Source organism: Symsagittifera roscoffensis, chromosome 4, assembly GCF_963678635.1.
Source record: "Symsagittifera roscoffensis chromosome 4, txSymRosc1.1, whole genome shotgun sequence".
In the NCBI taxonomy this organism is placed as follows: domain Eukaryota; kingdom Metazoa; phylum Xenacoelomorpha; order Acoela; family Convolutidae; genus Symsagittifera; species Symsagittifera roscoffensis.
In genome coordinates this window covers 71107487-71135418 of record NC_087065.1, presented here as the reverse complement: position 1 = coordinate 71135418, position 27932 = coordinate 71107487, and the positions used below count along the sequence as shown (strand labels likewise).

General features: G+C 34.1%; 2 protein-coding genes across 7 annotated transcripts in view; one reads left to right on the top strand and one right to left on the bottom strand.

The window, feature by feature from the left end:
- Window positions 1-119: 119 nt before the first annotated feature.
- LOC134845206 (uncharacterized) lies at window positions 120-6398 on the bottom strand. Its single transcript, XM_063862106.1, has 4 exons — window positions 5989-6398; window positions 2049-2129; window positions 1782-1873; window positions 120-553 (listed from the first exon to the last, which is right to left on the bottom strand). Exons 1-4 carry the CDS (start codon window positions 6147-6149, stop codon window positions 162-164), a joined length of 726 nt encoding a protein of 241 aa, XP_063718176.1. The 5' UTR covers window positions 6150-6398; the 3' UTR covers window positions 120-161.
- Window positions 6399-11731: 5333 nt separating this feature from the next.
- Window positions 11732-27932, top strand: part of LOC134845151 (cell adhesion molecule DSCAM-like) — a 45702-nt gene continuing 29501 nt past the window's right edge. For all 6 annotated transcript variants that reach the window (XM_063862028.1, XM_063862027.1, XM_063862026.1 and 3 more), the window contains exons 1-8: window positions 11732-12746; window positions 17289-17607; window positions 18014-18215; window positions 23113-23262; window positions 24295-24441; window positions 24928-25203; window positions 25503-25772; window positions 26168-26527. In XM_063862028.1, the coding sequence (XP_063718098.1) occupies window positions 17314-17607; window positions 18014-18215; window positions 23113-23262; window positions 24295-24441; window positions 24928-25203; window positions 25503-25772; window positions 26168-26527 (1699 nt within the window). In that variant the 5' untranslated portion in view covers window positions 11732-12746; window positions 17289-17313. The remainder of the gene's footprint in view (window positions 12747-17288; window positions 17608-18013; window positions 18216-23112; window positions 23263-24294; window positions 24442-24927; window positions 25204-25502; window positions 25773-26167; window positions 26528-27932) is intronic.

Genomic DNA, 27932 nt, shown 5'->3' with positions numbered 1-27932 from the left:
TTGGACATGTATATCTTGTTTTTTAGAGAAAAATAATAGTTTCGTCAAGTTGCATTGCTAGCTTCAAGTTAGAAGTATATTGTTTTGAACTACTACGATAGTTTACTTATTTCTCAACAGTTGCACTGAATAATTAATGGAAATTTTTTGCTACTTTGTTGCTATTTTTTTTTGTCAAATTGCAAGTTTCCTGGCGCTACAAATCGAATGTTGTCATCAACACTGCTACTTGATTGGCCATTATTGGTTGGCTGAGCAGCTGCTGCTGTAAACGCATTTGCGTGATTGCCATCTTGCGTTTGCGCTTGATTCACGTTCTGTTCGACGCCCGTCTCCGAGCTTCCTTCAATATTTGGTGGAGGTTGGGAGGGGGGTTGATAAGGCGGTAGAGGCATTTTCGGGTACCCTGTGGTTCCAGTTGAGGGTAAATTGGTGCCCATGTTTGGCTCGTATGGCGGTAGATCTGTATTATTTCCTGTCGCATAAAAGTTGTATGGACGACTGAACATCACAGGAGGAATCGGTTGAGCTTGCTGAGCGGAATTATTTTTGTCTGAAGTAAAATAACGAAGTTTATCGGATCTAGTTATCACTCCTTTGATATTTTGTTCCAACTGCTCTCGGAAGAGTATGAAAAAACTATGACGTAGCGTATTTTTTGCTTGCCCGTTTTTGATTTTCTAAAGAATGCTTGGAGTCTGAGGTTCTCTTACGATACAGCTCCTCGACAGATTCGAGGTCCTTGACTTAAGCAATAATTTTATAGAGTCCCTCTAAAACCTTATTGTTCCGACCGCAACCAACAAATATACCCAAATCAATCAATTCGAAAAGACCAAAGGTATTCGTCAAGAAAGCTAATTTGGAAAAAATACTTACAGAGTTGCTAGTCAAGAAAAATAAATCGCAGTTGGTTATTTTAGAGACCACTTTAATTTTTGTGCAAAATAACAGGATGCTAATTTTAACCATTCCACGTGTATTGATTAAACATGGGTCTTCGAACAAAATTATGCCGAAATCCGCATGATACAAAATTACTTGACCGACTGAATTCTTCTTTCAACGCTGAAAATTTTTTTCTACTCGAGAAAAGATTTTAATAAAACAGAAACCAGCCAAAACTCAGCTGAATAACATGTGGCCAAGCATGCTCTTTTGCTTACTTCGTGATGGTCTTGTCATTATTGTTCCAACCATTGAAAATGGGGGGACTTTGTATTCGGGTGTTTTAGTTTATTTCTTATTTTTGTTTTCCACGCAAAATCAGGTACCAAAAATGATGATCGGACTGGGTTGAGTTATATATCATATTAAAGCCCTTTCAGTAGTGATTCGCCTTTTCAATAGTGATTCAGTAGTGATTCCCATTTTGCCAACCCCCCATCTGATGTCGCATTTGTCAGATCTGGTAACGTGTATGCCAGATCTGGTCCTGTGTCTGCTCAATCTAGTCATGTGTCTGCCAGATCTGGTCATGTGTCTGCTCAATCTAGTCATGTGTCTGCCAGGTCTGGTCATGACTGATCCAGGCCTGATCAGACCTGAACGCTGACAAGAAAATCAGACCTGCGCGGGTCTGAGGCAGTTGTGCCCATGCGTAAAATAGACATGCCACAGATGTGGAACAGGCCTGAAAAAAGCCCGATTCAAAGGTGTTCAGACATGGTTTTTTTGAAGAACTTCAGAACGGGAAAATGAGAAATACTTCAGTTATGAGTTGTCGACTGATACAAATGGTCTCCAAACAATTTGTAAACATGTAAAACTTGAGCACTCACTACTTCGTGTTAGACAGAAGACTACGCAGACCAAGAACACAGAGAAGCAGCAGAAACATGTCAAACCCAGTCCAATCAGGAACCGGATAGCCCTGGAAGCATAAAAGAGGGGTTAATTCTACTTATTCCGTCCAATTTAACTTAACAGTTAACGCATCATTTTTCTAATTAAACGTGTTGTTCAAACAATGCACGTGTAATATATTTAATTTTGCACACCTTCAATTTTTTTTTAAAAAAAAGGAAGACCTTGTCAATTCTACTTACGAGGGGCAGAAATCGTGGCATTCGTTGTCTTCGCAGCAAACTTGTTCTTCGTGGCAGTGCCAGTCAAGAAAACATCCACGTCTGAAAGAAAAAATAACAGTTTTAACAAAACTTATTTGTGAAAATTTAGTTCTACCAACAAAAACTTCGCCTTTTTTAAGGTTAATTCAATTTTCTAACTCAGATTGTGCAGGCTGAAATGAACAAAAAACTGATTCCAACGTCAAATGGAGCAGTTTGAGGCTTATTAACTTCGTTCAGATTTGCATACTCGAAAATACATAGAGGTTTGCAAAAGTTTTAACAGAAAGAAATAATGAAAAACAACATATAACTACTTTCAGATCTGCGTACAAATGTTAGTTTTCAAAGTCCTTGCAAAAAAAACGATTCAAAATGGGCATATTCATCATTTCAACTATAGTTTCGTCGATTTCAACTTTTTGAACCATATTTTAGAGAGCTGCCAAAAATTAGGACAGACAGAATAAAAAAGACACAATAAGATTCCCGCATACATTTTAAGTGTTCATAATCGATTTTACTCTGATTAAAGTACCATCTATCTAAAAATGAAAAAAAACGAATACAATCAATTTATAATCGATTATATTCTTTCTTTTTCAAAGAAAATTAAAATCACTTATTGAACATCAAAATCATCTATTAGAAAACCATCTGTTTGTGATAAAATTACAATTTATTGTCTTTTATTAGTATTTTTTGATCTGACCATTAAAAATGGGGGGGGGGCTTTGTATTCGGGTTTGTTTTAGTTTTTTGTTTTCCACGCAAAATCAGGTAAAACAAATAATCATCGGACTGCTTTGAGTGATTTATCATATTGAATTTTTTTTTGGAGAATTCTTTTTTCTAGTGTCGAGAAACAACGGTTTGAAAATTTTGATTTATCGTCTAATTTTAAGCGAGGAAAGCCAGAGAAGCGAGCAGACTTATTTATGTTTAGTTTTAGCAGTTTATAATAGCTTAATTATCCTTAGTTTTAAATTTACTCAATTAAACTTAGTTTTTGAAGATCTTTAATACCATTTTGGTAACCAGAAACATCAAAACTTCAAAAAAAATCCGCAAAAAAATTTGATTTTTTTGTTTTCCTAGTCTTTTTCTTCAAAAAATTGTTGTTCGGTTTGCATATATTACTATGACTGTCAAATATTCTTAATTATAGCTTTATGTCAGATCCTTTTATCACACCACTGCACCACGCAGAAAAAATTACACTAATTTAAAAAAGAGATTGTTTGGTAGGTTTTTGAAGACTCTGGTCGGAACATTCTGTGCTACTTGCACAGTAAACTGCTATCCTTGTTCGTTTATCTAAATTATTTGCTATGCAATAAAATCCAATTTAATCGATTATCAGATATTATAATTCCTTCTAAATGCCTATTTTATTTTCGAACCTGCATATGAGTTGCTTTTTTAAGGCTCTCACAGACTTGAGATTTCGTGATAACTTTCAAAATCGTTTTGGCAGTATTCAAATCAAACTTATTTTCTAACGTTTTTTTTTCACTTTTTCTCGATTAAGGTCCTGAAGATGGAGAATTTTTTTTCACCAAAATTTCGTTAGATTGTTCTAGATTGATGATTATTTTGGCCGAAGTGTTATCCACCTGCCAAGGAAATCTTTTAAATCAGATGAAAAATTTTCCCAGACACTTTTGATTTGTTAAAAACTTTGGTAAACAAAAGAGCCAAAAAAAAACAGTGCACTTTTAGAGATTTGGCTAATAAAAACGATCTTTTTATCCATGAGATAAAAATTAGATATATTTTGGTGTGACAATTTTCCGGTGAAAAAGTAAGTTATAAATGATTAAAATCTGTTTAAAGATATTTGAAATTCTGCAGTTTTGCGACTGAAAAGTAGCGCTAGAGAAGGAGCTTTAAGTTGAGCGTTTGAATTTGAGACATGTACAATTGTGGTCGAGAAAGTCGAAATATAAGTCGAGAACAGTCGATAAATAGGTCAAAGCACACTTCATTTTAGAACTAGCAAACGAAAACATGTCGAGCATTAACATGAAAAGGCGTGCAAAGTTTTCAAGTTGCTTTTGAAGAAAAAATTGGCTGAAATTTTGGAAGCATGCCGAACAGCGTGATTTTTTGATCACAGCTTTCCAACAAATCCTAAAACTCTCTTTTAGGCTTGTTTTTTTTCAATGATTTGCTTAGCGCTGCAAAAAATAAAAAAGAAGGTTACTCCAAAATCACTGGCTATTCCAGTGTTTTACGAGTGCTCGGAGAAATTTTTTGTTAACCTGAAGAAAAGGTCGACGAAAAAAACAACCCTCTCAAAAAGTTTTTGCGGATGCCACTGATTACGAGCAAAAATATTTAAAATACTGAGGACCTTCAGAGTCAAGAAAGTCAGGACATTGCATTTTTGATTGCGGAATTCAAAACGTGTCTTAGCTTGGAAGACTTAGGTTTTTGATTTTTGATTTTTTGTTTGCTTTGAGAAAGTAGAGAACAACGAACGAAAAAAAATTGTGGTCGAGAAAACTGAAACAAATGTGAGCGTGGTCGAGAAAAGTCAACCGAACTTTCCCCCTTCCAAGTAGTCGCAACCTACCAAATTTTGTCGAACTGGTCGAAAAATAAATCAAGCATCTCGGCCGAGGACGTGATTTTTGTCTGAAAATTTAGCTCTTGCTTGCAAATTTCTTTCAAACTAAGTCAATTTCAATCTTTTAAAATGGATTATTAATCCATCTGTTTTTGATGCAAATACAATCGATGATCATCTCTCAATTTTCTTTTTTTTTCCATTTATTTGCTATGCAATGAAAGGTTTTAATAGATGTGGGCTATGTGAAAACTTGGTGAATCAGTTTGGCAGTTTTCTATCGATTTCATTTTAAAACGTTTTTTTTTGGCTAAATTACTAATCATGATGAAAATTTTTCAATATATTTTTTCACCAATTTATCGGCAGATCGGGTTATAATGATATTTTTTTCGAAGTTTTTTTTTTACCGACCAATTTATATGAAAAGATCTTAATGAAAAGTTTTTTTTTCGTGGTAACACTTGGTGTTCAGATGAGTCACAAATGGAGAAAACAATTAACGTTTAGATATTTGCCTTTTGACATCGGTATTACATTCCATAATTTAAAATTGAGATATTTTTTGAATGACAGCTTTTTGTAGTTTTAAGATATTACAATTGTTTATAGGTCGAGGCACACTCAATTTATAGACTAGCAGATGGAAATTAGTCAGACAATAACGTGACAAGGAGTGCATAATACTTGTGACAGTTTTGGCAGCAAAGATTGCTAGTTTTTGGATAGCAAGCCAAAAAGCGTGAGGTTTTATCACATTTTTTCAAAAAAAATCCAAAAGTTTTAATTTACGCTTTTTTCAATTATTTGCCTGCCACGCGGAGAAAAAATTACAAAAACCTCCTTGCAGTGTTTCAGAAGAGTTCAAAAAACAATTTGGCCGACCTAAAAATAAAGGTCGACGACAAAAAAAAAGCAACCCTCTCGAAAAGTTTCTGCGGATGCCACTGATATAGAACAAAAATAATGAGAATATTTACGATCGTCAAAGTCAAGAGCGCCAAAACATCCCAATTTTAGATCGAATAAGTTGAAACGTGTCTTAGCCTGGTCGACTTAGTTTATTCACATTTTGTTTGGGACAAGAAAATCGAGAACAGCGAAACAAATCAATTTTCGTTCGAGAAAGTTGAAACAAAGTGTGAGCTTGGTCGAGCAAAGTCGAGCGTATTTTTTCTCCATCCAGAAAGAGGTAACTGACCAAATTTTGGTCGAGATGCTCGAAGCATGGGAGTGAATTCTGTTTCAAAAATTAGCTTTTGCATGCAAGTTTCCTCCAAATTAGGTCAATTGCTCTTTTTAATTAATTTTGTCTTTCCGGTTTTTTTTTCTAAAAATTGAACTTACATAGGACATGAAAGATGACATTCGTTATATGCACAGCATTGTTCAAGGTCATCGCAGTCAGAACTGTACAAGCAGAATTCTCCTGACCCAGCGTGAACCAAATTGGGAAGCAGAACAACAATTGAAAAAACTACAAGACGTAATCGCAACAAAGAATTCATTCTAATAACATGGAACTCTCAAATCTTTGGGATTAATTTAAAATTAGTTTTGTTTTAAAATCTTTCGAAATCTTGTTTAACTTTGCCAAACCTCTTATCAATAGACCAAGAAAGTGAGTTTTTTTCAATCTGGAAAATGAGAAATATGGGCCAATATTTGTGCTATATAATCAATTCCAGACGATCGGTCTTTAAAATTGGAAGAACCTCTGCTAGTTCAACGGGAGAATTGAAGCAGAACTGGTTTTTGTTTAGAATTAGACAGGCTGAATGAAAATTCTCAAAGAAAACAGATGCTCCGAAGACAATTTCCCTAAAAAATTGCCAATCGTTCTCCCCCAGTTGTTCATATTGATTTATTTTTGTAAATATTAATATTTTCGTTTCTATGAAACTAGAAGGATCTTTCAAAAATAAAAGCATAACCAGAAAACTTTTCGAAAAATCTATTAGAAAACTGAATTAAAAACTATTAGAATGAATAAACCTTTTCATGAATCAGTGTCAAACAAGGAATTAGCAGAGGTATAATGATTGATAATGCTCAATTCATGTCTGTACTTTGATCAGTTGAATTTAGCAGCACCACTTCAAATATGAAGTTTTTCTTCCAACTCTTTCAAATGGCGTTTCAAATAATTTTGGCCGTTTTTGCTTGTGTTATTCAAAATGTTGCAGAGCTTTTCTTGGGCATGGCAACATTTATTCCTAAAAGCAGACAGTAACAATTGAAATAATTTACTGTTCACAGTATGCGAAGGTTCGTAGCAGGCGAAAATTAGCAGCGGTAACACCTTTGATCAGTTCAAAAGAACTTTGATTGAAGAATTAAGTTAGTCAGCAAAAAAAATTTAAAATCAAAACTGAACCAGAGGCACTCGAATTGCCTCAGATTGTCTTTGCTGGTATAATGCTAAAGGAGTGCAACAAATCTGGATGGGTTTTTCTCGTGTTTTGATATTTTGGCAGCACTTTATCCTGTAGTTACTCTGAGCAGTTAATTCTCCGACAAGCTTTATTCTTTTCTTAGAGACTGCATGAGGTTATGAATGGTAGGCTGAGCACATCTATCGCACCTGAGGCACCCATGCAATCCCATGACCGATTTATTTGTTTTTTGTTTTCCTTTTTGGAGGTTTTCGAGGAGTCTACAACAGAATGGTGGATTGCGTAGCCCCTTGCATCATCAAAAGATTATTCTAACCCGAGCTTTATTTAAAAAATCGGCCAAATCAAATAAGAAGGATTCATCACTTTTATCGAAATCTTTACTGCATAAAAATGACTTAAGCCATGGTATTAATATCAGAGTAACGAAAAAATTTAGAGCTTAAGGTTTTTCCAAAATAGCACAAACCGATCTCATAAATTTTGAGCGAATAGGCTTGAGCAAAATCAAAGGGGTAGTTTTGTATAGGGACTCCATTAAAGAGTTTTTAAAAATTTGTTATTCAATTATTTTCAAAATGTACCTCAGTTGGTGAAATTTCAAAACCTGGATTGATTTTTTTTCAATCGTCTGAAGGCCCGAATGATAACCAAAGGAACAGTTTGCTTGGTGACTACAGAATGCTTCATGAAAAAAATTTGGCATGTTTGAAGCAAAAGTACTTTAGATGCTACTAACGTTCAATTGCCTCTCTCTTTACTGTTAAGTTTTTTGATTTTGTTATTTATTTCGAAACTGATTCTAATTTTTTTTATTTGCTCAATCCTCCTCAGCCACCGCAAGATTTCCCGCTCAATATGAATTGTTTGGTTAGGCCCTCCAATTACTAATTAACCGTGCTGCTATTTGAAAAGTCCGCCCGCTCCCTCGATAAAATCTTAGATCAGCCCCTGTGTGTATTCCTAGGAAAAATAAAGAGTTGATAAGCTGAAGTTTCCATGCGTTCAATGTTTTTTTTTTCAATCGTTTTATGATGCTTCTGGTCTCTTGTTTTCGCATTTTGCTGCTTTGTTGCTTCTCTATAGTCGTTTTAATTTATGTCAAGTTTTTTTTTGAAGTTTCTAGGCTAGTCAAAAACATCGCAATTTGCAGAACTTCTGACAACAGAGAAATCTGGGCAAGTTTCGTTGATGGTTGCAATGCTCCCAGGGGTTTTTCTGTGCCAGATCTGAAATTCTTTTTTTCTTTTTCTTACATTAGTAGGTTCTCAGATCTGAAATTCTTTATTTTATATCTGGATAAGAATTTGAAAGTTTGAAAGATCTGAAATTTGGATCTGAAATTGAGAATATGAGATCTGAAATAAACTTGAAAAACAAATTTTCAGATCTGAAATCAGATCTGAAATAACACATTCCTAAAGTATCCACAAATTGCACAACCCATTTCAGATTTGAAATTTAGATCTGAAAAAGATTATTTCAGATCTGAATTAGAACATTTACTAGGTACGGGCATCAAATAAAACCTGTATCGTACCGTCTGTAACTATTAACTTTTTGCTATTTTTTTTGTTGATATTGTTGCTGCTGCTTGAATTGCTGCATTAATGCACAAGTTTATTGCTCCTGAAATAGTCAGTAAAAACGCTATTCACGATGGTTTTGCTTCATCAAGTTTCTTACTTTGTCCTCTGACTGTGATTGAAAATGAAATATGATTTATTCTGAGTTTTTTGCTGCATTGATGAAAACCGATATGATTCAAGTTGTTTTCTGTAGTGCAACCACGAATAATTTTTTAAAGCTACTTATACAATAATTTTGATGTAAAAACGAATTCTCTACGACCAAATTCAGTCGAGTTCTTTTTAAAAGTTGATTGACAAGTCTCATGATCTTGGCATCCAAAATTTGCTCATCAAAGAATGCTCCAATATTCACATTTGAGAGTCGATGAAGTTATTTGGGTTGTATGTTTCGTTAAGTCTTCGTGGAATGTCCTTTGTTAGTGATTGATTGTAAGTGAACTGTTATTTAGGGAATTGAGCAGCTTGAACTATATACATTTACTTCATGTGTGTCTTAAGATGGACTATCTTGCATTGACCTAGCATTGTCAAAATTGCAGCAGAAAGCGTCTGAGTAAAATAAGTTTTGTCGTCTTTTCGAAGTTTAATACACGCTCGATGGTGAGCTGGGTGATTATTCTCTCCGTTCTGAAGTTTTTCATGCTTCAAGCAAACATCGAGAGTAAAAGCGATGAGCAGAAATTTCTTAAGTGGGGTCGAAACTGTTCTTGCACATTTCGAAAAAAAATTCCCAGTGTCGAGAAAAACTGGTTAGAAATTTTTGATTTTTCGTCTTAATTCGAGCGAATAAATAACCCGGGTGCAACTCACATTGAAAATAAGAGATAAAAAAATAGCAAAACAGCAATCGCCATCAATGAATTATTGATTTTACTTGCCACAGAAGCAAATTATATCGATAGATAATTTCGCTAATTTTGCTAATTTTCAGCAATGAAACAGCAATAAAAACCTATCAAAATGCAAAAATAATGAGCTACCGATGATAGATCCTGCAACCATCAGCTTTGTAGTTATTCATTTTACCTCTGCCCCACCATCAATCCTCGGATATAATAAAGTTGAAAAGCTTTTCAACTAAAACTCTCATTTGAAAGCTACTACAATGAGTAAAAATTTCTTAACTTTAGCACATTTTCCAAGGAATCAATACTGAAATAGCTCTGAAATATCACAAGTTTAGCTCTGCCAAAAACTTTGATTTCTACCTGAATCAGCGCTGGAAAATAGCGATCAATTGGATACTACAGAAAAAGCGAAAGTTAACGGTGGGACTTCAACCAGGGAAGCTTGCATACGCTTTTTAAATCGCTTAAAAGCTTACAATAGCCAATTTATTCGTAAAAGTTTTGCTTTATTCGAGCAAAACTAGTTTTTTTCTAGTATGAGTAATCTAGTGCTTTTTTGGATTCAAAAACTTCAAAATTTTCAAAAACTGCAAAAAATTTGAAAAAAAACTGCAAAACAAAGATTTTTTTTCTGGTCATTTTTCTTCAAAAAATTGTTTTCGATTTTGCATATTTTACAAAAACTGTCGAAATTGCCTAAGCTCTAGTTTTTCGTTAGGATCCTTTTATCAAACCACGCCAAAAAACGGCCCTAATTTGAAAAAAAAATGTTCTATTTTTTTTTTCAAAAAAATGCAAATAAACACTTTTTTTGATGTTAAGCTTTCTTGGTCCGTATCCTTCAGTCAGTTGTTATAAAAACTCTGCCAAAAGTGGCCACCTAAAAGAGAAAAAACTGCTTCAAGCTTAAATATTTTGACACTTTTTTGAAAATAAATTGTTAACAGGAACATTTGCTTTAACACCTTTTTGACTGGATCAGTGATTATTGCGTAAAATGAGCGACAATTAAGTTAAATCCTGTCACAAACAAAGCGAAAACGGCAGTTGGTTAATTACTGCATTGGGTAAGATGACATGCCAGGTATGGCTCGGGGTAACTTGAAACATACTTGATTGTCAGTTTAATGGAAAGTTGATCTCCGCCTACGAGAAAACATCTCAACTGAGTTCGCGGCTCTTTTTCCTTCTACCCCCCACCTGCAATCTTTTATAATTCAAATTACTGTTCACATTGTCCAATTGTCATGAAAATTGACATGCAGACTAATTAGACCATGGCAAACATATTTGATCTTCATAAACAACCTTGAAAAACCACCCCTTAGACCATAAAATTGATGCTTGTGTGAGGTGGGGATGACTAACCCAAATCCGGTTGCTTTTTTTTTGCGGCACGCAGTTTGCTGGAGAAAGAAAAAATACTTTGATACCAAGGAGTTTTTTTTTTTAGCAAGGAGTGTTCCGATCCTTTGAAATTCGGACTAATAACATGTTTTTTTCAAGAGACAACTCAAAATAATCATCAAACAGTGCTCAATTTGCAAATGTAACCGTCCTGAAACGGCGGAAAGTCTTGAAGCTACACCCCTAGGCTCGTTAGTTTGGTGACATATTTTCTACTATAAATTGGAAAATAATGCACGCTTCGTTGTTCATGTCAGACTATAAGACTTTTGACACTGCATTAATAAACAATGTTTTCATTTTTTTGTTTTCAATTATTCAACTTTTACTTATAAACGAAGATTTTACTTGAAGAAAAAAATTCCCTTGACAACGCGTTCACTTAAATTCATCTTTTGGTAATTGTTTTTTTTTTCTTGTCGATCAAGTTCAATTATATTAGCGTTAGAGCGTTAAAGCGTTAGAGCGAATAATTGTTTGCAGCTTTTTTCCCTAGATGCTTCATGGATTTCAAGATTGATCATCTTTAGACGGCAGAGAAAAAACACCTGCCTAGCCATACTACATTTTCTGCACGAAAACTATCTATATTTTCTGTTTTAATTATTCAATAAAAAACAGATGCCTATTCCGCGTTACTTTTTCAAAATGCGATATTAGCTGCTCTTCAGTTTTTTAATAAACTGAAAAAGTCAGGCAAACGAGCTAACAAAAAGATTTGATTTGTTTTCTGATTGTTTTTTTTATTCACTCTTGCTGAAATAAGACTAAGAGTAGATTCTTGAAGGAAAATTTTATAATTTTACTGATGAAGAACATTTTCACGTGGCGCCATAAAAATTCATAGCTATAAGTTCAGATAATAGGTGAGAGCCGGGGTCTCGACGAAAAAGCATCTGCGGTGCATTTTAAATGAAAGACACAAATTCACTGCATTAAATTACTCCACCGCTTTACATCTGCTTTATTTTTTGTTGATTATATTTCATTTTCAAGATAAAACAATACCCTCTTGCAAATTTTAATCAAAAAAACAGTTTGTATAGTCTTTTTTTAAAAAATTAATTGCTCGTAAAATAATTTCTTAAGTGTAAAAATTCTAATTTTTGTACATTTTTCACGCGAATGAATTTAAATTGTTACAACTTTGGTTACATTGATTCAATTATTTGCTCAAGATCAGATTAACATAAGAATTTTGATTAGCCTATCAGATAGAAAAGTTCTTTTCAGCTTTAATTGAATCTGGACTATAATACTACTAATAATCGTTTTCGAATGGTCAGTTTTGAAGTTATTCAATAATTCAGTTGTTTTGCTGTTTTACTTGTACATTTTCAATTTTATTTGGCGCATCAAAAATTATTTATGAACAACTATTCAGCCAGGTATTCACTCAGCGATTATGGCAGAAATCATAAAAAAGCAAAAAAATTAATTTAGGCGGAGTTGAGACGTCTATAAACATACCGACACTCAATAAACCATTCTTTGATATTTTGGCAAAAAAATCGGGATTTCGTTGGAGAAAAGTCGTTTGAGAAAAACAACAGGTGTTGGAATAGCGTGATATATCACAACAAAGAGAATTGGGAGGGGTCGGTTAATCTACCTTTTTAACAAGTACAACTGGACAAAGGCGACATCTCTGAAGTATGCTAAGGGATCAATTCTCATAACCGAACTCAAAAAAATCTTCTCATTGCCTTTATTTTCAAGGATTATCTTGTCAGAATTGATCAATTGGAAAGAAGAATACATCCATTTTTTCATTGTTATCATCGACTTAATAACCACTTACAAAGACTCTTAATTAACATTGCGGTTTATCTTTGATTGAGTCTTCAAGGCAGCTACACCAGGTAAATTTAGATTTCAAAAGTACACATTTTTTTCGAAAAACTAGAGGAATTGGATCATTTAGTTAAATATTTTTGTGACCTTAATTGATATAAATCATTATCTCATCTAAACTGAAATTAAAACTTGATTGGTGTTTTTTTTCTGAATGAGTTTCGGCATTAATAATTAGACCTTTTTTGATCGTTTTGAATTATTTGAGCTTAAAAGTACTTTCTAGAATTTTCAAGAATGCTGGAATCTTGAATTAATTGCGACTACTTTAAAATATGATGTTATGTTTTGTTTTCAAACAGAGGCTGGAAGCATTTAAAACCCTTCCCCGAATTATGCGATTTCAAAATTTTGAGCAGAGACTGTTTTTGAATTTTTATTATCAAGAGAGGATTGAAATATTCATTTAAAAACTTTGATAGTAAATGGGCTCAAAAATCATTTCGAAAAACATTTATCGGAGTCTAAAAATATGATAATTGGTAATATGATAATTGTTTTAATTTGACTGAAAGCCGCCTTTCTTTTTGATTTGATACTCTCTCTAAAAAAATTTTATGTGAAAAAGTTATTTCACTGTATTAAAAAAATGTTGTTTAATGAAAATTTTCAACTTCTTTGCCTTCGGACTAAATAGAGAAAAGTATTGCTTGAATTTTTGTGAGCTTTTCTTATTTTTTGAAATTTTTTATGGGAGCAATTTTGGACTTTGTTGATTATAAATATATAGTGATAAAAAATAATCATAATAATAATCATCTTAATAGTCATAATAATCATACAAAATTCGTTTTCAAGAAGGGAACAGACTAGATTTTTATTTACAAAACTCATAACAATAAAAAGATCCCATCATGAAAAAACGCCAAAAGGCCAGTTAGCTGCTTATCTAGGGGTGTCTTCATGAGCAAACAAGAAAGAATACAGTTGAATTTCTTACCAGTTAGATGATTTTAACTAGTTTGAATTTTGTTACCGTGTTTGATTGAAAATATGTGACTAATGACTTTCAAAAGTAGTCAAATCATAAGATGAGTTTTTTCGCCTTTATTCTTTCTGGATCTCCCTATTATTCCTCTTATAAATCTAGCAATGAACAACATATAAAGAAATATGAAGAACTATATCAATGGGTGAGCATATGCAATTTTTCTTTAACTACTTCCTCTGTTTTACAATAGTGGAGAAATAGTAAAAGAAATCCTTCTTTCCTATTTAGGAGCTTACGACAGCACAAAAATTCATAAATGTCAACTGAAAAAGTGCATATGTCACGAAAGCAAACAAGTTTTGAAATCTGTTCATAGTTTTAGTTGATCATTTTTGCAGCTACCTGAAATTCTTAAAACAGTACCAATTGATTGGTCCTCATCTCGTACTAAATTAAAATAATTTTATTTGTCGAAAAAATTTCGAAAAATTTGTCGACACCTTTTATAGTTTGGTCAAACTGATTTTCTGAGCTCATCCAAATCACTATTAAAAACAGGCCAAAAAAGTGTTTCTAGTGAAAAAAAAGCGCTCCCCCTATAAATTAGTAACTATTGACGCCAAAAGCGCCTTTAGAAAAATTATGCTGGGCTACGTAAGAGGCTCATTTTGATATAAATTTTTATGATAATTTTTGGGCCAAATTCCGTTAAAGTTTTAAGCAAGTCATCATTTCGCCTTTGTCATTTCTTACCTAAAGTTAACCTAATTTCAGAAAAATCGCGTTTTAAATTTCTAGGTTAATGTGTTTTGTCCGGATAAGTTTAAATCAGCCCTGTATTATATGTCAAAAAAACAACGAGTAGTTAAGCATAGTTTTCATGTAAAAATTGCTAAAACCGATCCTTGTTTATTACAGCGCGATCTAAGGTGATAAAAGAATTTTAATTTTATTTTTCTGATTCATGGTTCGAATCCAACGGCTTGGATTTCTTTAAATTCTTTATAGGTTTCGTGTAAATTGGCTCTGCGATGTCGAAGAAAAGCTTGCTTGTATTTCAAAGAAAACGCAAAAACTAAACTATCAATATTTTTAAAGAAATTTTTGCTGCGTTGTATGTAAAATTTGAGTTTTGCTGCATTCTGATTGGTCGAAGCTTCTACCACTCAAATCTATTTAACAATTGCCCCTTTTCTTTAAAAAAAGGGGGTAAATGCTAAATAGATCCTGTACCTGAAACATCGACATGAAACGCCGCCATTTGAAAATTTTTGAGCTCTGTCGCAAGCCCAAAATGATTTCCGCCGTGGGAAATTTTTCTGGGCGAAATTCAAGTCTTGACAATTTTGAGAAATTTGGCTTCTCTCGCCTTTCCTGAAAAGTTTTTATATATTTGCGCCAAAGACGCCTTGACAAAAATTTCCGAGCCGGTTAATAAGAAATGGCTGTCGCAAAATAGTTCTAAAGGGGGTCAATTTGAGAAAATTTGACAACCAGAGTTGTAGGGAGCTAGGGTTGACCTCCATAGACCAAAAATGCTAATCATAAAATTCCATGAACTTAATTTATGAAAAAATACTAGTCAAACAATTTTCACACATTTTGCTAAAATTGTATCATCGACTTTTTCAAGAAATTTCTCATGTTTTGGCATAAAATTCGGTGTATCGTACTAAAAAAAAGAAAAACTTTTTGTCAAAAAAATGCTAATCAAACCATTTCTATATGTGGAAAATGTGTGACTAGCATTTGTTTGATAGCGACAACAAAAAATTTCCATAGTATTTTCGAAAAGGCCCCCAAATTTTTGTGTGTTTTTCAACCGCAAATCGATTTTTGAAAAAAAACAAATTCAATGCAAAATTTAATTTTTTGTGTGTATAATGTAGTCCTGGACACACCAATATTGAATTTTTTCCCTTTTTGCTTAATAACTTTTTTCAAAAACGCTTAAAACTCCTCTTTCTTTTGGGTGGCATGTTTGTGTATGTCTTGATCAATGTCTGGTAATTTAAATTTCAAATTTTAGAAACATTCACTTTGAAAATTTTTGTAAAAATTTAAAACTCTGACACTTTCGTTAAAATATTTGTGTGCGACAGAATTCCATTTCAGGCCGCTTCCAATGCATTTTTGATGCGAGACGGTTAAATTTTTGGTTACTCTATGTTTGAGTAACCAAGTTTTTTGTCACTTGTATTGGGTTACGAACACAACCAAAAAATTTTGAGAAATTAAATGGTAAAAAAAAAAAAAATTTTTGGTTTATGGAAAAATGCTAGTCATACAATTTCCATATATGAAAAATTAATAGTCATAGACTTTTCATGCAGTTTTCTGTACTTATGGAATTGCATGAAAATTCTATGACTAGCATTTTTGGTCAACCCGGGAGGGGAGGGGTGAGGGTGGCAACTTCGTTTCCCTGGCGTCAAGCTACTGCTCTATGGATGGCAATTTCTTCTAAATTATGAGGTACATCTGAATTTGCACTCAAGTTTAAAGCAATCGACCTGGCTGAAACAAAACGCAAAACATATCTGATAATTGGATGTTCATAACTATTGATTTATTGCTTTAACAATTGAACAAGCGTTGTTCTTTCATTACAAACTATTAGTAGAATCGTTGAATGAATATTAATTGTTTTCAAAAAAAGGGCGGACATGCAAGTTTCACTGGCAGATAGATTAAACTGAGCTGAAAACTCGATTGCGTTTAAGTGGTTTTTTAATGGTTTATTGAACATTTTTGATAGTTTTATCTTATGGTCGAGTTACGCTAAATATTGGTGCGTTTTTCTTATTTTTCATTTTCATGAGCATAACTTCTGCAAAGTTACACGTTCTGCAAGTTAATCCAAATTGAAGCCCTTACAGTCAAGATTTGAACGAAATTAAAAATTTTCAAAAATATTTCTCAGTACCGAGAAAAACTTGTTAAAAATTTTTGATTTTTAGTTCAATTTTGTGTGAATAAAGCGAGCAAGCAGGCTTACAACAGCCTAATTATGCTTAAATTCAGCCCTGAAAACTTAATTTTAAGCAAGTAAAACTAGTTTTTAGAGATTTTTAGCAAGATTTTAGGCACCAAAAAACTTGAAAAAATTCAATACATTTTCTACCGAAAAAAATTGAATAAAAAATGTTGATTTTTTTAAATTTTTTTTTTTAATCATTTTTCTACAACATTTTTTGTCAAATTTTAGCTCAAGCTTAGCTCAAGTTGATAGCTCAAGTTTAGCTCAAGTTGATAGCTCAAATTGATAGCTCAAGTTTAGCTCAAGTTGATAGCTCAAGTTTAGCTGATCCAAAAGTTTTTTTGAATTTTTTCAAGCAAGCATTTCCCCATCATAAAAAATTTCTTTTCTGAGGGTCCATAAATTACTTGGGATGGGGGTGCTAAAATAGGAAAATGCTATAATTATTATATTTTTAAAATTTTAAACAATTAATTTTTGGTGTAGATTGAATCGAATTTTTTTGCTATCTGGAACTTTTTTTCTGAAAATTTTTCAGGCTATCCAGAGGCAATTTTATTTTTCGGCTATCCGCGTATTCGGCCCTGTGACATGGTGTTCGACTCGTTAGCAGTCTAAACTTTGGGGTTTTTGTTTTAGTATCCACCATACTTTTCTGCGAAGTATGAAGACTAGACGATGCCCATTGGCTTTTTTTCTGATATCACTTTTCATTATTCAACATGGATCTACCCAATCAGAAGACGACATCTCAACCGATTACGCAATCGATGGCGATTACGCAATCGATGGAGACTACGGAAAGTTCCTACTCGCCGATAGTTCCGATGTGCAGAGCAGTAGGCGTTACATGAGTAGTATGTCGCCTGAAATCATCAACCAGCCTGCACAGGAAATTGTGTATGAGGCATCTAAAGGGGTCATGCTAGAATGTGTGACCAAATTAGCCCACACACAGGTAAACAATTTTTTGGGTTCTTTTCAGCTCCCCCCTCCCAAATTTGAACTTTAAGTTCGAAAAACAAAATTAGAGTTGTCATGATACAATGAATTTTGCATGAAGAACAAATTAACTATTTTGAACAATTTTTTCTTCATACTTTGCATTGCAAGAACATACATTCAGTCATAAATTGGGCAAACCTATAGTTAAATTAGAAATTTGAAAAGTTTTTGCCCAAAAGTTCTGAGAAACTTCTTCGCTCAGAATGTGAATTTTAAAGTAACAACCATCGGATTAGTTAATTAAAAATCTAAATATTGTAATTTCTACATCATGTTATCTCTCATCGTCATCTCTCAATTTTTGATTCATCGTCGAAGGAAATTTTTTTCAGTTGAATTTATACTTTTCCTGTTAACAGCTCACCTGGCGTATGGCAGATGGGTTCACCCAAGTCAATGACGTCATAGGGTCACGTGCCATCCTTCCAAACTCCAGTCTGCACATCGGACCCTTCTCGGACAGCAGTCGGTTCTCGCCCGACATTCACAACACCACTTACCACTGTGTGGCCATGAACCCTTTCGGCTCAGTGATCAGTCTGCCAATTAGCATCACACCCTGTTAGTACATCAACAAAAAAACTGAAAAACTACTAAAACTTGAATTCCCACTGGGACTAATGTTTTTTCAGCCTACAACTAAATTAAGTCACATTTTTGTTTAAAAAAATAAAACAAATATAACATTTTTTAAAAACAAAAGCGTTGAACATTTTAATAAATTATAACATACAACATTGAACATTTTTTTATTAACTTGGTTATTACAAATTTAATAATCAAAAGCGTGGTTTATAACAGCAAGGAACTGCTACCTGAAATTATAACTTAACTGTTTAGTAATGTGCCACATTTTTATCATTAAACTCAAAAAACAAAAAACGATTTTTCATAAACTTGAACTTTTAGTTGTACTTTGAAAATTCTTGGCTTTTAAACAAAAGCTCGTTGAACGATTAATAGTTTAATCAGTTTGCGAAGAACGTTTCCACTGACGTTTAGTAACGCTTCTTCAGAAAGCAATTAAATTTTTTTTCTCGTCTGACCAATGTTCGTCACTTCACTTGACAGCTTGGTGCTTTTGTTTTTGTTTTTTTTTCATCGACAAATTTTAACCACAAAACCACTGTGTGACAATTTTGACGACTATCTTGTTTTTTAAATATATCAAGCGATGTCTTGGTTGTTTTTACTGAGACATCTATGTTTTATCTGTGTTTGTTTCTAAAATCCCATCAATTTAAGCATATTTATAAAATTACTCGACCCATGACGCATACTTTCAATTATTTATGATCTAACCTTGCTGGTGATGAAAAACTTCAATTTTTGATGAGCTAAACTTTTGATGTCCAAGGCTTTTACATATTTTTGCTTCAGAACTTTTCAGTCCAACTCATAATTTATGCAATATATGATGACTCATGATTAAACCTAAACAGATGTTAACGACGTTTTGCAACCTAAGAATGTGTTTTTCTTGATTTCGTAGGCGTGTTTTGCTGAATTTCAGATGTTTTTCTCTCCAAGGCGCTTTTTTAATCTCTGAAAATTGACTGTTTAACTGCTATTTTGTCAACTTAAAACATTTTAACGTGTTCAATTTGACAGCTTGGTGTAATAAATGTACATTTTTGATTCTTTGTTTTTCCACCGACTAGTAGAATAAAATGTGCAATTTATGGCCTGGAAAATGCACAGGCGTAAAAAAACGTTTTCAATAAAAACTGCTGAATTGAATACATGTGTCCGGTTGATGTGCAAAAACGGAGGCTAGAAAAACTGCTAAAATTTTTCATTGCCGTTTGAGCGTTTGAGTGTTCAAATGAATTGTCATCTTAATACAACTCAAAATTACTGAACAGATTGTCAAACTTAGTTCCCAATATGTAGTGGTAATAAATTTAGAATTCAAAAGTGCTAATTTTCGGGGGAAAAATTAGTATGCTGAAAAACGTATCATTTTCATTTATGTATCATAAATAATCGTTAGAAATGATATCAAGATGAAGACTTAACAAGACTGCTCGTATCAGGGCAAAGCCCTGAATGTTCCGACTGCCTTTTAAGGTTTATGGAGCAGCAGTAATAACATAAAAAATTAAATGAAATAAAATAAAATGAAATTTTTTTTTCCAAAATTTGAATTTTTTTAAATGAAAATCATCCCCCCACACGCCATAAAAGTACAAAAAGATAGATTTCGTTCCTTGTAACAAATCAATTATGGCAAATAAGCTTCGTTCAACCAATTTTGAACGACTTATAAGACGGATTAAATCTCCGCTTACGCGTTAATAGCGCGCATTATATCGTGCGTTAATTGTCCCAAATTGGTCAAAATGGCCAAAGTGACAATATTTAGACCCTCATAACTTTACGAAAAATGATCACAGGTGAAATATCTTTTCAAATTTAAGTTCAGGATAACCATGGCTTTCGAATGATAAAAAAAATTCCGTCAAAAATGGCTAGTTAAAAAGTCGAAATTTGTCTGAAGAAAAAAAACCCACCCCGAGCACAAATATTCCGTTACTTTCGTATCGAAAGTCGGAACAATAATACAATTCGAGAAGCAATAAAAATTGACGTCTCATTTAGTGTTGACGTCTCATTGTTCCGACTTTCGATACGAAAGTAACGGAATATTTGTGCTCGGGGTGGGTTTTTTTTTTCTTCAGACAAATTTCGACTTTTTAACTAGCCATTTTTGATAAAATTTTTTTATATCATTCAAAAGGTATTGTTGTCCTGAGCTTAAATTTGAAAAGATATTTCACCTGTGATCATTTTTCGTAAAGTTATGAGGGTTTAAAGATTGCCATTTTGGCCATTTTGACCAATTTGGGATAATTAACGCGCAATATAATTCGCGCTATTAACGAGTAAGCGAGATTAAATCCTCTTATAAATCGTTCCAAATTGGTTGAACGAAGCTTATTTGCCATAATTGATTTGTTACAAGGAACGAAATCTATCTTTTTGTATTTTATATGGCGTGTGGGGGGATGATTTTCATTAAAAAATTTCAACTTTTAGAAAAAAAAATTTCATTTTATTTTATTTCATTTATTTTTTTTATGTATTACTGCTGCTCAATAAACCTTAAAATCCAGTCGGAACATTCAGGGCTTCGCCCTGATACGAGCAGTCTTGTTTAGTGTTTTTATTGTTAAACCTTGGGAAGAAAATGAGGAATGTATATGCTATGGGTGATGTTTTTATTCAGACCAGAATTTTCAAAAGAATGTTACTCTCGTGGGAGCAATCCCATGATCTTCGTGTTCTCCGAAGGGTTGCGCTCACCAATATATTTGCTATCCTGACTTTATGTTTGCTGCGAAATGAGTCTAACTAAACTGCTCGTTTTATACTTTGATGCTGAAAGTGAAAATGCATTATTTATGTGTGGCGATTTATCCCGCACTACATATCTTTTCAAACTGAATTGATTCAAACTAATTCGTCCTAATAACATAATGTGCTACTGTATATATTTAGCCTAAAGTTTATTATTGGTCATTATTTCATTCACCAAAACTATTAAACTTAATGGGCAGTCGGAATCTTCAGGGCGTTGCTCTGATACGAGCAGTCTTGTCTTTCAGTACAAATATTTCGTATGATTTTCAGAAGTTATACGCAATGGCACAAAAATTTGGAAAAATAAAAACACAAAATCAGAGCTCCTAAGCTGAAAAATTTGTTTTCAGCATCACCCTTGAAGTGCAATGACTTGAATCCAACGCTTATTGCCGCCCAAAATTTCAATAACTACAAAAAGTTATTTGCAATTTTACTCAAAATAATATTTTTAAAACCTATGTGATGGGCGGTCACCCCTTGATTCTTGCTAGGTGAAAATTAGTTGTAACCCTTACATTCGTAATTCGAACGACATTTAAAAATTCAAAAAAAACCAGTATTGAGAAAAATTAGTTTGAAACTTTGGACAATTTGGATGGTTTTTGGACAATTTTTGAGCAAATGAGGTGAGCTAGCATACTTACTTTGTTTTTCAACAGAAAGTTTTTACCGCAAATAAACCATCGTATTGAGTGGATTGATATATCATATTAAAGCCCTTTTAGCCCTGAAATTTTCAGCCCTGAAAAATTTCAACGGTTTGTCCCGGTGATGAGAAAAACTGGTTTGGAATTTTTCAGTTTTATTTGAATTTCGAACGAGTAAAGCAAGCGAACAAACTTGTTATAGAAGAATAAGCCATGAAACTTTAATTGAACTTCAGTTAAATTATTTTTCGAAGTTTTTAAGCGCCATCTTAAGAATAAAAACTTCAAAGTTTTGAAATAATCTCTAATGTCGCTAAATGCCTAAATATGCCTAAATGTTCGGTTTTCGTCAGATCTTTTTATCACACGATTAACGAAAAACAACTCTAACTTGGAAAAAAAACATGAAAAAGCGTGTCATAATGTTTTTTACGATTATGGTGGGAACATTCTGTGCTACTTTCGCAGACACCGGCTATCCTTGTTTAAATTTTTTTGTGATGGATCAGACGTGGGGTTGCTTGCAAGTAGGAGCCACTATTAAATTCGAACGCGTGGAAAAATTATAATTTTTATATTGTTACAAAATCAAGGCTTTCATTTTTTCGGCGTTTGCAGAAATACCAGACCACAAAATGAAAAACAAAATTGCAGTAAAACAAAACGCATGGAAAATGTGAGAAAAAATAAACCAATTATGAAAAAATGGATTATATAGATTCATAAAAGATTTTAATGGATTTTAATGGATTTTTTGCTGGGAAAATAATAGATTATATCAAACCATATGATTCATTACGTTGTCTAGTTTTGCCACAAAAATCTACTATCTTGGCAATATTTTAGCCGACGAAAATCCATTTTAATTCATTGGAATCACTTACTGCCTAATCTAACAAAAATAATACGTGAAAATTTAGCCAACCAAGCACATTGGCCAAAAGGTTTATGAAAGAGTCCCAGTTCGAATCATTAAGTCTCTGAGTTTTTTTTATTCTGAAGCTGAAGATTTTCATTCAAGGCACAGTTTTGTTTTTTTACGCTATTTTTTAAGCATTTTTGAAGCTTCAAACTGTTTTACTAGGATTTAGAGCGCGGCGGATCTAGAATTTTCTTGAACAGGGCAGGTTCAAAATCTTTCAAAAATATTTTCGACTTTTTTTTAGTTTGTTCCAATTGATTTTCCGAGCTCTCCCAAAGCACTAAAAAGACCCTGTTTTGGCCAAAGTTTTTGCACCGCTAGCAAATTTTTTAAATTAGTATCAAAGGGGGAAGAAACCCTTTGCGTAGTCAGGGGTCTAATCGCTGAGGAAAGAGGCGTCCGAAAACACCCCCCCCCCCCTAAAACCGCCACTGGTTTGGAGTTACTTACTGCATCGCATCTTAGTTGTTTCTGCTGCAAATTTTTCAATTATTGACTTCAAGATGAAATATTTTTGTTTCAGTGTTTGGGGCGAGTGTGAACGACTGGGCCCTGGAAGTGGACTCAGTTACCACCCAACTGGGTTCCTCCGCCCTCTTCACCTGCAGAGTGCCCCCTCATGTGAGGCCATATGTGGATGTAGTCGACTGGCTACACGACTTGGACCACAGTGGTGAGTCAGAGGGGGGGGGGGCGGTTTGGTTAGGTGGGAGGGGGAGGGGGATGAGACATAAAGTATAGCGGGAGACCTTTTAAGAAAAATTTGTTTTAAAAGCGACAAACTTGGTCTTTTTAGGCCAGCCAATTTAATTAAATCTTAGAAAACCTTTCACTGTCTGGGAAATTTATACGAAGAAAGCTTTGTCAGTGATATATTTGGAGCTTTGTAAATGTTAAAGCTTTGTCTTATATCATTATAAATATTGCGACAACTTCTTGACAGGACGCTGGCTACATGTTGGGTCGAAAGGTACAAAAAAAGTTGCTTTATTTAGTCTTTAGTCGTGAGTTTCGACTTTTCTTCTCGCTTCTGTTTATTTTCCTTAGCCATCTTTTCTGACTGAGTTTTATTTCGAAATGACTCATTTTCTTCAAGAGGGATTTGTTTGGGTGAAGTTTTGTTGTGGCAAGGGAAAATTCACAAAACATTTACTCGAACCTCAGCCATTTTTGATATTTGCGAATTTTGCAAATATTATTTTTAAATCCCCTCCCTCCAGGGGCGGATCTAGGATATTCTCGAGGGGGGGGGGGGGGGTCGAATTTTCAAAAAAAAAATTTTTTTTTAGGCCGACCAAATTGATTTTTTGAGCTCTCCCAAACCAGTTTTTCCCCTATTTTGGGCTAAATTTTGAGCGCCGCAGGCAAATTTTTGAAAAAACAGTCAACAAAGCCGTTTTTGGGCACTTTTTGAAAAATTTTGACAAAAAATCGCGTTTTTTTTTGGCGCGCGCTCCCCCTCAAAGTTAGTATATATTGGCGCCGAAGGGGCCTTTGTAAAAATTTTAGGGTCGGTCGGCCAAAAGTGAATTTTTTAAAAAGTATCAAAGGGGGGACCCTTTGGGTCGGCAGGGGGTCGAATCCCTGAGGGAAAGTTTGTTTCATAACCTGGACATACATGTGTGCATACAAACCTTTCAGTTATGTTTACTCAGAAAAAAGACGAGTTTTCTTGAATGTCAATTGAGGTCAATATTGTTTTTAGGAGGTCGGTATGAGTTCACGTCTAGAGGACAGTTATACATTAGGCACGTGACTCAACACGACAACATGCAGAGATTCAAGTGTCACGCAATCCACAGAGTGACGAAGGTGAAGAAATACAGTCCAGCTGCTAGACTTCAGATTCACGGTTAGTTCACGTCTCTCGTGTCTGAAGGAACGTCTGCAAACGTCTAAAAAGATGCCAGATTCGAGAACCACATACGTCTGAAAACGGACAAAAACCCCAGAGTGGAATTTTTAATATAATTGAGTGATTACGTAAAAAATTTAGAATGATTGTTTTTGGGTCCATACTCGAAACAATGTTTTTTTTTATTATTAACTCGATTCTTACCCTGCGTTAGGCTTTAAGTCATTTTGTGTGACCAAATTTGAAATCTTCCGGCTTTTTGATGATCATAAAATGTCTTGTTGGCGGTTTGATTTAAAAAATACTTGTTATAGCGGCAATATGCAAAGCCAATACCTTGCAAAAACGAATTGGAAACCTTTGAAAATGATTCGAAACATTTTAAAAAAGCGATGGAAAAAGCTAAACAACTAAACATTGTATATAACATTGCTGAAACTCGTAATTTGTTTATTCTTCAGAATAAAAAAGTTTTTTTTTCAGCTGTAACTGAAAGAGCTCCGAGGAGTTACGAGTCCCAACTGAGCCGATCTGTCCGCACAGTCGAAGCGCAAGTGGGCGACTACGTCAAACTAGTCTGCTTCGTTCGCTCCTCGCTTCCCGTTTCGTTCACGTGGAAGCAGGGAAGCAGGACGCTGGATGCCACTTCGGATGTTCTCGTATTGCCGAATGCTCAAGTCGGGCAGAGTGGCACTTACACGTGTACTATGCAGAACGACCTGGGAGCGGACTCGCTGCATTATTTTGTATCTATAGAAGGTTGGACTCTCTTTCCTATTCTCAGAAAAAAATATATTTTATAGAACTCCGGGAAAATGTCTACTAGCAAAAAAACAAAAAGTTATCGTCCCACTACACAGTAATTTCAGTTTTGTGAGAGGGGAGTTTTTTTACATTGGAAGAGATCCGAAGGCTCAGTTTGTTTTCTATGAAAAAAGTGATAATTTTTGATAATTATTCTCATTTAAATTTATTTACATTACATGTTTTGGCTCGAATTATTTTTATTCTGTTGTTTTTTTCTTAGATGCTCTCAATGTTGGTTCCTTTTTTTGTAGATCCTCTCAAGTTAGTCGACCAGTCGAGTTTCATAATAGAGGCCGAACTGAACAAACCACTCGAACTGAATTGCACTCTGAGAGGCACGAGGTTACAAGAGGTAAAATGGTTCCGAGATGCTACTTTGGTGCAGCATATTCCGAAGACATCGGAACCAGTTACGAGACTAAGAATTGCCAGTGTGCAAATTGAGGATTTGGGCATATATCAGTGTTTTGCTCACAGCTCCAGTCAAAATGTAGGCGGAAGAATCCAAGTTGTACTGAAAGGTAAGGCTGATCATATTAAAATTAGACCCCCCCAAATAAAACCAACTGAAAATCCCCCCCCCCCCCCGCAAAAAATAAATAAATGACAAATTCATGCAGTAATGCCAACTTGTACTCTAATCCGATTGGCTGAAAAATATTACCTGTAATCAAGTGAACAATCTCCTCCCTAAATTGACATCGGGGGGAGACTGTTCTCTTTGTTCCAGTAAGGCAATAAAAGGTTATTAGAAAAACAAAGGCTGCAATTAGAATTCATTTGAGTGTCTTTTATGAGAACATTTTAATAAAAAGAAATGTCAATATACACCAAAATGTCACAGGAAAGATAGTTCAAAACATAAAAAATTGTTCGAGGAATTTGTTTCTAAAAGTAATCATCTTTTTTTTCCCAGAAACACCTGCCGAAATGACAGGCGTCTTCAGCACCAAAATATCAAGTGTAAATTCTCCGGTCACTCTTGAATGCACTGCTTTCGGGAGTCCCCTTCCCGAAATCACGTGGTTCAAAAACTTCAAACCCATCTACCCTCTGAACTACGAATACCTAAGCGACTACTTGGGCAAAGAAGCCGACAGGAAGTCGGCCTACGACCCCGAACGGACCAATTTCCGAACGATAACTATGTCAGCGTACAGTGTGAAAAGTGCGATCACATTTCCGAAAGTGCAATTAACCGACAGTGCTTTTTATACTTGCAAGGCGTTCAATAAAGCTGGTGTTGATGAATACACAGAGAAAGTCTACGTCAAAGGTTAGAAAAAATTTTAACAAACTTCAGAATTACTTATTTTATCAAATCAATAAATTTTACACAAAACTGGATAGAGAGACTATTAATGCTCGGAGAAAGTGTTATAGACTTTTCGTGGAAAAATATAACCATTGAATTTTTACAAAATCGTTTCAAGCGAAAATATCATGATTCGTTTCTGGTAACTTATTCATTTTTGAACAATCCTTTGGCGCTCCTTTGCATATTAATTTTGAGTAGAAGCGCGCCAAAAAACGCAATTTTTGGCCCAAACGTGGCATTTAGGGTTCTTTATACTATAGGTTTTTTTAAACTATTCTGAGAAAGCTCAGAAAATTAATTTGGAACGACCTAAAAAATGTCGGCAAAATTTGAATCGTAACTTGAATTTTCATCGAATAAAATTATGAAACTTCGATTTGAAAGTTGCACTAGCTAAAAGATAAGAGGCCAATCGCTAGTCTTGACAAGAGAAACAATTGAACACCAAATTGATACCAATTGTTTTTTTTACGTAATTCATTTACCTCGTTTTTAATGTGATAATTGGTTTCCCGCTGGTTTTCTTCAACGAGAGCTGACCATAATTTTTGCATGCAGAGTTTGAATTTTAGAAGCTAATTTGAGTTTTTGAAACGAAAGCTGCTGTTTACAGACAACGGGACATCATTTTGTATTCAGTTCTGATTGTGTTTTTATTGGTAATTAACACGTTTACCAAAATAATCAAACCATTTTTGACGTATTAAAACAACAAAAGTTGAATATTATTTCACGTGGCTTAAAACGTAGATCAAATTGAGATATTAGCAGTAAAATGAAGAAAACTGGCTGACAAACCCAGCGGAAAACAACGAATTTTTTTTGACATCACTCAGCGTTTTCGTTGATTTTTGTTTCATCCGAAAAATGGGGTCAACAACCTATTTTGGAGTTTGCTGTCTTTTCGTAGTGCTCACAGTTGAAAGAGTTTTAACTCCCAAAGAAATCCCATATGTGGTAGTCAGGGGAGAGGGCTTTCAGAGAATGAACCCCTTCGCAGGCCAAAGCGTCTATATTTGGAACTCTTTTTATAATATTCTTTTCGAGCTAACTTATTCAATTTTGAGCAATCCTTTGGCGATCATTCATATTAATTTCGAGCAGAAGCGCGCAAAAAAACGCAATTTTAAATTTTTGGGCAAAACGTGGCATTTAGGGTTCTTTATACTATAGGTTTTTATACTATTGTGAGGAAGCTCAGAAAATTAATTTGTACCGACCTGAAAATGTCGACAGAACTTTTGAATTTTTTGAATATCCACCTCCATAGAGAAAATAATCAATATGCTCCTGATTTTAGAGCTTAAAAAATGATAATGCTTTCCTTAGAAAACTTGACAAAATTGCTTTCATCCCCCTGTCG

What these genes read in the sequence shown, in the direction of transcription:
- LOC134845206 (XM_063862106.1), bottom strand. Translation starts at nt 6,149, where the DNA reads ATGAATTCTTTGTTGCGATTACGTCTTGTAGTTTTTTCAATTGTTGTT. An exon ending in TGTCATCTTTCATGTCCTAT is followed by an intron (nt 2,130 to 5,988) that starts GTAAGTTCAATT and finishes TTTTTCTTTCAG; the next exon opens with ACGTGGATGTTTTCTTGACT. An exon ending in CTTCTGTCTAACACGAAGTA is followed by an intron (nt 554 to 1,781) that starts GTGAGTGCTCAA and finishes ATTTTACTTCAG; the next exon opens with ACAAAAATAATTCCGCTCAG.